This window comes from Lissotriton vulgaris, chromosome 2_1, assembly GCF_964263255.1.
Source record: "Lissotriton vulgaris chromosome 2_1, aLisVul1.2, whole genome shotgun sequence".
NCBI classification, from domain to species: Eukaryota; Metazoa; Chordata; class Amphibia; order Caudata; family Salamandridae; genus Lissotriton; species Lissotriton vulgaris.
This window is the reverse complement of record NC_141687.1, coordinates 347,081,592-347,094,484: the sequence shown is the minus strand read 5'-3', so window position 1 is coordinate 347,094,484 and position 12,893 is coordinate 347,081,592. Positions and strand designations below refer to the sequence as shown.

The 12,893-nt window shown below is 46.4% G+C and overlaps 1 protein-coding gene across 22 annotated transcripts in view; it reads right to left on the bottom strand.

Annotated features, from left to right (window-relative positions):
* MYO18A (myosin XVIIIA) overlaps positions 1–12,893 on the bottom strand; it is a 778,205-nt gene that overhangs the window by 92,928 nt on the left and 672,384 nt on the right. For all 22 annotated transcript variants that reach the window (XM_086955115.1, XM_086955123.1, XM_086955114.1 and 19 more), the window contains one exon: positions 10,939–11,076. In XM_086955115.1, the coding sequence (XP_086811241.1) occupies positions 10,939–11,076 (138 nt within the window). The remainder of the gene's footprint in view (positions 1–10,938; positions 11,077–12,893) is intronic.

The window sequence follows — 12,893 nt, the reverse complement described above, 5'->3', positions numbered from 1 at the left end:
GAGGCGAGAATTATCGAGTCCGCGGACATTGAGCCCAAGGCCCTGCCGCGTCGGGACTTGAACCCTGGTCCCGGGCCTGATCTCTGCTTCAGAGTCTGCCGCTCTAACCAGTGAGCCACACTTCTCCACACTTACTTACAATACTTTGATTACATTTTGTATTGATTGTCGTATAAGTCTTTTCCTCTGCCATTGTGTGTGTTTTTTGATTTTTTCACATGTCCTGTGCTTTATAATGTGTAGGAGTGTAATTGTTTTAATGATTTTTAGGTATGATTAAAACTATTTATACATTGTACATGGCTTCTTTTTATATCATGGTTTTTACAGGCCTTTCTTTACCTGTTTCTTTTTCTTTAATTTCTCTTGTATGCATGATGCACATTTATGGGTACTTAGACTCCAGGCTGGAAAGACCTCAGGTCTGCCTTCACATAAACTATCACAAGTAATTCCGTACCATACTAATGCTCCACTTGCTGAACTTTTATGCCGAAGCGATACAATAAAGATCGTTCCCCCTGACCTAGACCTTGCCACTATCGTGGTCATCCCTAAGAATGCGCCATGAAGCCTTTGGTGTTAGCTCGCTATATAAGTTGCACTTAACATAACATAACATAAGAAGGGCCTGCCCCGATCGATGCTCCTCCTACCTCCTGATCTTGCTTATTAACGCAGACATAAATATCTTCGCTTAAGTCGTAGCAGCTCTGCTGACCCACACCATATCACATCTCATTCATCCAGATCAATGTGGATCTATGCCAGTTTGAAATATGTGTCACTGCATGACAGGCACAGAAACTGGAGGGTGCCTTAGCTCTTCTTCTCGTGGCTTTTCGTAAGGCTTTTGACATGGTCTCCTGGGACTTTCTGGAAGAAGTTATCCTGTGAGCAGAGTTAGGAAGCTCGTTCCGTTGAATGATCCAACTCCTCTTTAACAACCCCACTGCTCAGGTTTGGGTGAATGATGTTTTGTCCACCCCCTTTCGAATCCACAGAGGCAGCTGTCTGGGCTTTCCTTTCACTACCTTGCTATGCACTTTGGCAATTGAGCCACTAGCATGCCTCATACACTGTGACGTGCGGATAAAGAGCTGGATGTGGGGGAGTGGACTCGAGGACCACCTGGCGTTATAAACAGACAATGTTGTCCTTTACCTGTAGGACCCCCTCGCCTTGGGCCCCAGCAGCCTAAAGATTCCTCATCTCTTTGGTGAGGCATCAGGTCTTTGCATTATTGTGGATAAATCAGTACTGGTGGAGGTAAAAGGTGCCGCTGAGGGACATAGTTGGTGCCCAGACATCCCCCTGGGGCAGAACGAATTTACATATTTAGGGATTCGCATATCTCACCTTCCAGACCTGGCCTGAACTCTTAACTTTCAAACCCTGGGCTTGGTCCTTTATAGAGATCTGCACCGCTGGAATAGCCTCCCTTTCAACCTCATGGGGCGCAGCGCACTCTTCAAGATGATATGCCTTCTCCAATATCTGTATGTCCTAGCTAATTTCTCACAACCCATATCCTGGGAGTGTGGACAGAATGCATAACAATGTCATACATTCACCGCAGTACAGAGATCTGGGCCTAAATCCAGCGTTTTCTTGCTCCGCCATTCCAGTGTGAACCCAGCCATATGCAAATCAGTCTTGACCCTGTGCCCCATGGGAACAGTCCAGCCTGAAATGCCAAGCCAGGTCCTCCTTCGACTGGAAACAAGAATCCTAGGACCGGGCGGAGGAGCCAAACCAGCGACAGAGATGGCCGCATAGACGCTCGGCTCCGCGAGCCCTCTCACCCCGCGCATACATCCTGTGATTATCCTGAGCCGTAACAGCATATTTAAGTAGGCGAAGGAGAGCTTTCACTTACCGTCTGCTCCTGAGACTTCTACGTGCGGCAGACACGGAGAGATGTCCCCGACTGTTCTGAGGCCCTCGCGGTGCTGGGACCGGGGTGTCGCGTGAGAGGAGCAGCCGGCCGCGACTGCGCCAACAGCGGCCACTGGTGGAGGTGATGAGTCGGCCGGAGGGTGCCGGTGAATTGATGGGCCGATGGCGACAGTGACGACCCGGTCCACCTAGCGGAGTGCCTCGTGGGGCTGCGTGGCAAAGCAGGGTCGAGGGGGGTACACGATATCTGGCCCCCCGTCCCGGTTCTGTGTCCGGGCATACTCAAGGATTGCCCCCGGAATTGGCGGGCGGCTCCCGGGGAGCGGCAGAGATTTTGTTTAGCCCTTTGGTGACTCTTCCCCGGGCAGCCTGCCTTGCATTTCTGAGTCCCGGCTGTGGATCCTGTAGTGCCCTGATTTGGGGCCGGACCCTGAGGTGAGGTGAAGAAGGACGAGGCCGGATCAGCTAAGATGGCGGCCGGCGCCCTCTTCTGTGGACCATATCCAGGTCGAACAGCAGCCGTGCGGTTGAGTTCAGGGGGCTGGCGGCGCGGGAAGGAGCCCACGTCCATAGATATATTGGCTGCCCTAACGACCCTTCATGAGACCTTGATTTGTAATGCCCGGGACTTGGGAAGAAGGATGGTCGCCATTGTTGTCCCGCCGTTCAACACGGGCACAGCTAGACCTCAACGGAGTGCCGATTTGCCCGCCTCTATGTCCATGAAGAGTGCTCCAGCTACGCCTAGGTTCCTGGAGACGCTGGAGGGCCCGGCTCATGTGATCGCCCCAGACAGCTTTGTTGTACATGCGAGTGTCTCTCTGGCGCACCTGTCTAATTGGCGGCCGGGGAAACAACGGCAATCCATTTCTTGGACTGCCCCGGCGACGTCTCGGCGCTTGCCGGATTGTGTGAACTTCCCTCCTTGGATGGTGAGACTGTGTTCGGACTTGGTGATGTTTTCGGGGTCAATATCGACACAAACGGACTTCCACCATACATGTTCGGATGGGTTTGGGTTGCTGAAGTCCTATGAAGCGATCACTCGGCCTGGCCCGCCTGGATCACCTGGACCCTCTACGCTGCTTTGTATACCGATTGATAAGTGGACGTATGTTGGTTTCGTTGATAGACAAGGCCAGGGATGATACCGTCCAGAGTCTAGGGGACTTATTGTTGGCTGACGGTGCTTGGGGGACATTCGGCTGGGATTATATTGCAGGTGTGGTCGGTGATTGACGTTCTCAATGGATATTCTGATCTTGCTTTTAGGATGTCTCCTGAGCGCAGGGGTGAGGGGCGGGGCCGGGTGGCAAGATCGAGGGCCCTCCTCCACTTTTTTCTTCTCTTTTTCTTTCTTCACTTTTTCTATATTTCGGGTTTCCATTAGGGCGACAGGCACGCTGCTGGGGGGGTAGGCCGTGGCCTTCTGCAGGGGTGCAAGGTGGGGGTAAGGGGATGGGGTTTGTCAATTTGTCCATTATTTGTTTCTATGGCCCTTTAGTCTTTTCTTCCCTTTTTAGTGTCGTCGTTCCTCATGTCTCCTACAGTTTGTTTCGTTTTGAGGGGTGGGGCTTGGTTTTGCTACGGAGTGGGTTTGTGCTTACATTTATCCTGACTTTCACATCTTACCCCCGATACTTCATTTGTATTTGTACTATTTGCGGAGATCCTGATTCATGCTTGTTATTGTAGGACCATGTATGACCGTATGGCACTTATTTTTAGTTTTTCCTTATTTTAAAATGAACCTTCATAATCCTACTTCCGACCTGCACGCTTGAACATGAGTCATGTCCTGGACATTTGTAAGACCCCGGTCTCGACCTGTTATAACTTTCCACGTTGCTCTGCTGTACTTATGTTTTGCTAGCAGCCGGCCGGGGTGGTTGTAGGCCCTTACTTGTAACTGCTTGAAGTAATAATAAAGGTTCACAAAAAAAACAAAAACAAAAAAAAAAAGAATCCTAGGACTCTTCAGTCAGGATAGCTTGATTCCAGTGGCATGGAGAGCACAGGACTCACGTCTGAGTATACCCGTCCCACTCAGGGTGACAAATGCAAAAACAACAGTTGATGGACAGAATGCAGAACAATGTCATACATTCACCCCAGTAGAGAGATCTGGGCCTAAATCCATCGTTATTTTGCTCACCATGCCATTCCAGTGTGAACCCAGCCATATGCAAATCAGTCTTGACCCTGTGCCCCATGGGAACAGTCCAGCCCGAAATGCCAAGCCAGGTCCTCCTTCGACTGGAAACAAGAATCCTAGGACCGGTTCCGGGCTTTCAGCCCTCTTCAGCCTGGATAGCTTGATTCCAGTGGCATGGAGAGCACAGGACTCACATCTGAGCATACCCGTCCCACTCAGGATGACAAATGCAAAAACAACAGTTGACGGATAGAACAATGTCATACATTCACCCCAGTACAGAGATCTGGGCCTAAATCGATCGTTATTTTGCTCACCATGCCATTCCAGTTTGAACCCAGCCATACGCAAATCAGTCTTGGTGAGCTTTAGCTAATGCATGGTGAGTGGCTGGTTAAGAATGGGGTAGGTGGGTCACAATAAGGAGGGCGAGCCACTAACATAACAAGTAAGGTGAGAGGTGAAAAGAAGAGCGCTGAGTGAGGGGGCGAATAAAGGGACTAGGTGAGGGGTCAGTACAAGAAGGGTGATCCACTAACAGATGAAGTACAGTAAGGGGTGAAGAGATTGACTAATTGAGGGGTTAGGACAATGATGTTGAGTCACTAACAGAAAAGATAAAGTGAGAGGTACTGAGTAGGAGTGGAGAGAGGGTGAGGAGGTGGATAGTGAAAGGGTGAAGAAAATGTCTGATAAAGGTGCAAAGAAAGAGTCTGAATGAGGGAGGAGAGGCACGGAGGGGCCCGTGGTAAGAGGTGCAAATGCAGATGAGCAGAGACACAGCAAGTGAGGGTGAGGCAGGAGTAACAAGGAAGTGTGCGAGACAACTAAAGACTGGTGAGGAGAATGAGGATATAAGAGAGGTACTAAGACAGGGTGAAAGAGAGAGAGAGGATAAATAAGTCAGGAGGGAGGAGAGATAATACAAAAAAAAGGGGACAAGTGAGCTATGGAGGGAGGAAATAAAGGTAGTATACAACTGCTGGGGATGTGCCTTGGTGGGCGGTAGTAAAATCTCTTGTTCACCATCCAAAACACAGTTAAAGTCATGCACACAAACCCTTGTCCGGGTATAGTGGTGCATCAATGCAGATATGAGGGGACTTCGGAGTGTCTGCAGCCCTAAACTGAATCAAAGTGCCACCGAAAGGGCACGGCACATTCAATCGGGAGGCCCTGGTGCTGCTCTCCTTCAAACATATGGAAGAACAGGAAAGTGACAGACAACCTAATACAAAACTGTGCTGATCACATGTTGGATTGAGCCTTTCTACAGGGTTATACCAAAACTTTTTGTCTTCCTCCACCTATTTTTCTGACCCTCTTTTTGCTGGCTTTAGGATTCTGGGCACTTTACCACTGCTAACCAGTGCTAATGTGCATATGCCTTGTACTCTAGACATGGTAACATTGGCTTATCCAAAATTGGCATATTTAATTTACTTGCGATTTCCTAGTACACTGAACTATATGTGCCCAGGACCTCTAAAATCACACGCTACTAGTGGGCCTACAGCTCTGACTGTTCCCCTCACTCAGTAGCCCTTTAAACATGGTTCAGGTTTGCCATTGCATAGCCTGTGTGTGCAGTTTTAAACTGCCATTTCGAAATAGCCAGTTAAACTACTTGCCAGATCCAAACCTTCTCTTTTATCACATATAAGTCACGCCTAAGGTAGGTCCTAGGCAGGTCCAAAAGCAGGGAGCAGTGTATCACAAATATTTTTTAGGAGTACTATTTCTTGGCCTACTTCTGTGAATTCATGGAAACTGTATATATGTACTTAATGCAAAGATATATACCAGGGATGCACTTTTGAGATTTTCTTTAATAATTGGGCCTCTATTTAGGCCTTGCGTTAACCATGACCTTTTGCGTTTAATAGAATTATGTCTCTCTCTCTCTCTCTTTCCATCAGCTGGCTTCACCATGAGTGACAGTATTCTCAACTTTTACAAGTAGCATATTGTTAAGTCTGCTTGTCTGCTTGTATAGCGCATGGCTACCCCAGCAATGGGGCGTCCCAGCGCTGCGGACATACCTAAAAGCAGTGCAACACAACAGAGAAGGTGAAGTTAGATGGAAGAGAACAGCCAAGTTTTAATCTGTTTACGGAACAGCAGGTGGTTGGAAGTGGCCCGAGCCCCAAGGGAGATCGAATTCCACAGCTTCGGCGCCAGATGCCTAAAAGAGCGACCACCAGCTCGGCACCTACGGATCTTAGTCGTGCGTGCCAGTGACAGGTCGGCTGAACGAAGGGCACGCGAGGGGACAAAGAAGGAACAGAGTCCCTGCAAGGTTTGAGGGGCGGTATTATACAGGATTTTATGAATTAGACATAGACTTTTGAACTGGATACGTTGTTTAACCGGTAGCCAATGTAACCGATGGAGGATAGGGGAGGTGTGGCATTTTTTTGGCAGTGCAAATAAAATGCGAGCCGCGGCATTCTGGGCTCTCTGTAGTCTGTTTATCACCGTCAAGTTAGAACCTAGCATCAGGACATTGCAGTAGTCTAGATGGGATAAGACTAAGGCCTGAATTATAGTCTGGCGGATGCAAGGCTCAAAGAATCCGAGGATAGGTTTGAGAGAGCGCAGGCGACCATAGCAGGTGCCTGCCACTCTCTTGGCATGAATTTCCATGGAGAGTGTGTTGTCCAACATCACACCCAGGTTTTTAACAGCCTCTTTGGGGGCGGGAGAGGGTCCCAGAGTGGGAGGCCACCAATGTGCATCCCATTTCTGGGTGTCCCTACCTACAAGGAGTATCTCCGTCTTGGAAGAATTTAGCTGGAGATAGTTCTGTGACAGCCAATTCGATATAGCCAGGATATCTTCCTGGAACTTAATTTGGTCAGCCCCACTGTTCTTAGAAAAGGAAAAAATGAGTTGTGTATCGTCCGCGTATGATATTAGTTTGATGTTACTGTCCCTGGCCAACATGGCCAGGGGGCGGACGTACACATTGAACAATGTGGGGCTGAGCGCAGAGCCCTGCGGGACTCCACAGTCCAGGGGGTGTATGCTGGATGAGTACGGTGGGGCGTGCACTTGGAAGGAGCGGTCAGATAAGAACGACGTGAACCATCCCAAGGCTCTCTCCCTGACTCCGATATCCCACAGTCTCGCAAGCAGGATCCTGTGGGAGACCGTGTCAAAGGCCGCGCTCAAGTCCAGCAGAACCAGGGCAGATGTCTCACCCTGGTCCAGCCCCTCCCTCAGATGTTCCGTAACGGCTAGCAAAGCAGATTCCGTGCTATGTTTAGCACGGAAGCCGTTCTGAGATTCGTCCAATATTCCATTCGACTCCAAATAAGTAGTTAGAATGGAATTTACATGGGCCTCCATCACCTTGGCAAGATAGGGGAGCAAGGAGATGGGTCTAAAGCTGTCTGATCTGGTGGGATCTAATGATGGCTTTTTTAAAAGGGGGACAACTTTAGCATGTTTCCAGGATGGGGGAATGGTCGCCGACTGAAGTGAGCTGTTAATTAACATCCGCCCTTCCCGCAAGATGGAGTCCTGGAATAATCTGAATAATTCTGGCTTAACAGGGTCTTCCGGGGAACCTGATTTGACTCTTTTGATATTGGCACACAAAGTAGTTTTGTTCAGTGCCCAGAACTGCTGTGGTAATGTGTGCTTTTTTAGACCAAAAAACTATTTTTGCTTTTGCCAATGCTTGTTAGAATAGTGAGGGCCCAGCAGCTCCCGCACCGCTAAGGTTTTACAAAGACCATACCTAAACAAGTCTCGCATTGACAAAACCAAAAGACTGACCATCAATTTCAGACCTACTGGCTTTGCCAATGCTTGTTTATTTTTGTTTCCCATAATCGTATTTCAACTGCTTACACTGATTTTCTATTATGAATATTTTTGTGGAGTACAAGCATACATCAACATGTTACTAATTGATGCTGTGAAGATATGGTACCTAAAATCTTACAGTAGTTTTGCAAAATGTTTTTTTTCTAATTGCATTTTTTTGTGAACATTTTTTTAAAGCAAAAAACCATCACTCTTCCTTTCAAGCTTCTGGCAGTCCCAAAATGGAAAGACTAATAAATTATCCCCATGTGCTGGAAGACATCTCCCAGCATTTGGAGGACATAATTTTTTGGTGGAAGTGCACCGCGATTACATCAAAGCTCCTCCGTTTAGCAAAACAGAAGCCAGCACTCTCTGGGAATCATTTGCAAAAACGTTATTGCTGTAAGCAGGAAAACAAACGCGTTTCGGCGCAGCGCCTTAGTCGGTCTTACTGTCTATGACCATGTTAATGTTCTTTTTAAATTGGCTGTGGCGCGAACGTCAGTAACATATATATATGCGTGTATATCACAGTGGAAGTCGCCTCTGTGTAATTACAGTTAGGTTAAAGAGTTCATTGGAAGAGCATCTTTGTGTTTCGCTAATAACTTTGACGCTGTTAATGCAGCACAAAACATTCCCTCCCAAAAAAGTTCAACCAACTCAGCTCCTTCCTGAAATGTTTCTGCTGATCCGTAAAGCAGGGGCCAAGAACAAGGAGAGGGGTTTGGAGGGAGTCCCAAAACATTAACTTCCAGTCCGGAGGGTGGGCGCCCTGCACTTTGCAGGGGGTCCCCCTCAAGGTTTGTTAAGCCACTGTTCATTTCCCATATTTATTCCCAGATATTCTCTGATTTGCCACTTTAAAGGAGGCTAGTCAGTCCTGACTGGCGGCTTTTGTAATTCAAAGCCACTGAGTCAGTAGACGATCAAGCAGATAACTTTATTGCGCACAATAACTGCAGTTGGTGCTCCTTCTCCGGCAAGCACACAACGGTCTCATGAGGGCACCAAACCCTGTCACAGTACACCACCACCCTAGAACATGGGTGATACAGCGTTCTATGTTAAAGAGACACGTACACTAAGCACATTACACTAACTATATATGATAAATAATGTACACATATGATATACAAAGATACAACAGCAGCCATAACCTGAACAATATCTTTTGGCAGCCATTACAGGATTCTGGGACCTGGTCCATGCATCCTGAAAATTATTTAAAAATAGTATATAAGTGAGCACACCCTAACTCCAAGGGGCATGCTGGGGTTTAGAGGGTTCCAAAGAAATCCTCCACCCTTTGATTGGTAGGTCACAGCATGGACAGCATATTGTGGCAGCCATTACAAGACTCAGGGGCATTGTCTCCATTGAAATGCATTGCAGAAAGAGCATGTTTTTGAGAGTCACAGAAACGAGCATATATAAATGGCGATAACAGATTTTAGTTACAATATGAAACACTTGTTGGTGGCACCATATTAATTTTAGGAATTATGGAATAACTCTGATCCTAGCCTTGGCTTTGATGAGCCATGTTTGAAACCGTTTTCTCTCATGATGTTCATATAGAGGTCCAAAAGCTAAATGGAGAGCATACTTTCCGTGAATGATTACTATCTTCCGCAGCCATGTGAAAAGAAAGTCTGACATTCTGAGTAATACATGTACTTCCAACAGCAGCAGAAGCCTGTCAGTTGATTCCCCTGGGGTTCTACTGGAGCCCCCCAGGGTGTTCCGATGAACTGGAGAACTAACATTCTCTATTTATGACACAACCGGGCACACCTGGAGCCATCTTGAATCATTCCCTTTAGAAATTAAGAACATTAGGGGGGGGGTGGGTTCATAGAAATTCCGAATAGTGCTCTAGACAGATAAAATGAGGCCACATTTTCTATGATTTCTCAAATGTATTTGTATCCATGTCAGTAAAACATTCTGACATGCAGACTGAAACATGCACTTTCAACACCAGCAGTGGTCAGCCAGTTAACTCTCTTGTGATCAAATCAGTGCAGCTTCCCACAGTGAACAACTAGAGCTCTAAAATTTTGTATTTATAACAAAATTGAAATATTTCCTCAAGAAATTAAGAAAATGAGGGGTTCTGTTTGTGATACAAATTATGGTTGGCGCTCTAGTAAGCGAAAATTAAGACACATTTTCTATGAGTTCCCAAATAAATTTCTTATTCATGCGAGTAAAATATTCTGCCATGCATACTAAAAGGTGTACTTTCAACACCAGCAGTAGTCTGTAAGTTAACTCCTTAGAAATCAACTACAGTGTTATCACTGAGTTCTAATGAACAACGGATTTGCTAATGTCTTGTACTCAAGACAAATTTGAGGCACTCCTGAACATTATTTTGTTGGAATACCACCTTCCGGAAAAACAGACTGAAGTAAAAGATTATTGACATGTTAATGCAGGCAAGAAACCAGAGGGTTAAAAGTGTGAGAGGGTATGGGGTTTCAGTAATTTGAGGCAGAATATATTTTTAAAGGCCTAAAACAAGTTAGAGAAACGTCTGCATGAGTATAGCATCCCCTTTCCACATCTGTTTACTCAGCCGATCCCCATCTTCTAAGTCGTTTAACAAGTCTCTAATTTTAAAATAGTAAGATTTTTGCAGATATATATATACACACACACACACACACTAAAAAAGACAAACTTTAAAGTGATGTTAAAGTATGCTAATAGGAACTTATCTTACGTTAAAAATAACCTAGAAATTCACTGAAATTACAAAGGTTAAAGCGGCTCTATAGTTGGGTGTTTAAATAATATAAAAACTAATGTCTACAACCTGAAATAATTTGAAATTTTTCCAGCTTTAGTTTACTGATTAGACTATAACTGGCGTCCCCTGCCATGCACTGCTTACGACGTCATATATTATATCACTCATGACATGTTAGATGACATCATTGATGACATCATGCAATTCACTGCGACACCGTCCTATAGGGTTTATAGACAAGGGCAGTAGCAATATGAGCTCCCACACAGCTTTATCTCACAGACTCAGAATGCCAATGATTAGCACTCACCTCCAGGCGTTTGACTTGTGTCCTCTCGAACTCCAGCTTTGTGTCCAGCTCCCGTATCTTCGCTTCTTGCCGGCTGACCAAGGACTTATCCACCATGGACTGCTCCAAAAATTCCAGCTGGCTTTGAAGGCCTTGCAACTAGATTGGAGAAGAGAGAGGGACAGCGATAAGCGATACCCTAAGTACATCTTACGTACATCTTACTTCCATGACTGGCTATGGTCAGAATACTTAACTGGGTCTGTTCAGGAGCATAGATGAAATGTGGCTAGGATTCTTCACAGTACATGCCAACATTTTGGAATTAAAAAATAGAGGAGATTTTGAAAAAAATGAGGGGACTATGTTTTCAGGTCTGTTGGTATGTAAGCTTCCTGATGTAGGGCTAGTGAATATAAGTGCGGTACATCTAGTTAACCAAAACGGGAAAGTTACATTGGAAAGTCTCCGTGCTCGCTACTCAAGGAGGAGCAGTTTGGCAAAGACACAGGGCTGTGAAGGGGCAATTCAGTAGAGACTCATCTCCACGACATTGGAAACCAAACATTCACTTTAGAAAAAGAGGCACTTTAGCAAAGATGATGAAGACAGAGTAAAGCACTCAGCTCAAATTCTGTCTCGTGGATATTGCAGTAAATGTTGATATTTTTAATTTTAGATAGCACATATTACTGGTGTTCGGTGTATTTTTAAGCACCCTCTCCCCCTTTTGGCACTAAGAGAAGTGATAAAGCATTTACCCAAGATCACACACTTCGATCGAACTTGGAAGCAAGGTTTAGATTGTCTCCTCCTCGTTCTATGGCACAGCTAACTAACATAACTAAGTCACGTTGTTTGCCTTGCAGTAAAGCATGTTTAACTGTAAGGAACAAAAACTTGTTTGGACAAAAATAGTCAGCAAAGGTGTCTATCTAACGGATGGGTAATCAAAAAAGTATCTCCAACAGGGATAACAGAATTCCTCTAAAAAACGGAGAGCGAGGACGAAAGAATCCTGACCAGAGAATATAGGTGCACTTCAGCACTGGTCTTTAACTCGTGCTACGTGTGGGAGTGGCTACTGAGGAAGGGTAAAGAGGGGGCTTGCCCATCCTGTACTGAACATCACTGCTCCAGGTTAACAAGCATCCTACTGACCACTGGGCCACACTACAGAGGCCTTCTGAAATACAACATCCAAGTGCCTTACAGGGCACAATGCCCTTAGTCTGCCAGGACACAACGCCCTAATGCCTGCCTGCGTACATTCACCCCAGTACAGAGATCTGGACCTAAATCCATTGTTTTCTTTGCTTCCCATGCCATTTCAGTTTGAACCCAGCCATATGCAAATCAGTCCTGACCCCTATAGGAACAGTCCTGCACGAACTAGCAGGCCAGGTTCTGCCTCGACTGTAAACAAACATCCTAGGACCAGTTTCAGGGTTTCACCCCTCATAAGGCAGGCTAGCTTGACTACAGTGGCATGGAGAGCACGGGACCCATGTCTGGACATACCCGTCCCACTCAAGGTGACAAATGCAGAAAGAACAATTGATGGACTGAATGCAGATCAATGTCATACTTTCAACCCAGGGCAGAGATCTGGGCCTAAATCCATAGTTGTTTGCTCCCCATGCCCTTCCAGTTTGAACCCAGTCATATGCAAATCAGTCTTGACCCTGCTCCCTATAGGAACAGTTCAGCCCGAACTGCCAGGCCGGGTCCTCCCTGGATTGGAAACAAGTATCCTAGGACCGGATTCGGGGTTTCACACCTCATCAGCCAGGTCCAGCTGGACTCCAGTGGCATGGAGAGCATGGGACCCACGCCTAGGCATACCTGTTCCTATCGGGGTGACAAATGCAAAAAGAACAATTAATGCAAACAGTCTTGACCCAGATGAGGGGTGATTCCTCAAAAGCGGTCCCAGGATGCTTGTTTCCGGTCCAAGGAGGACCTGGCTTGGCAGT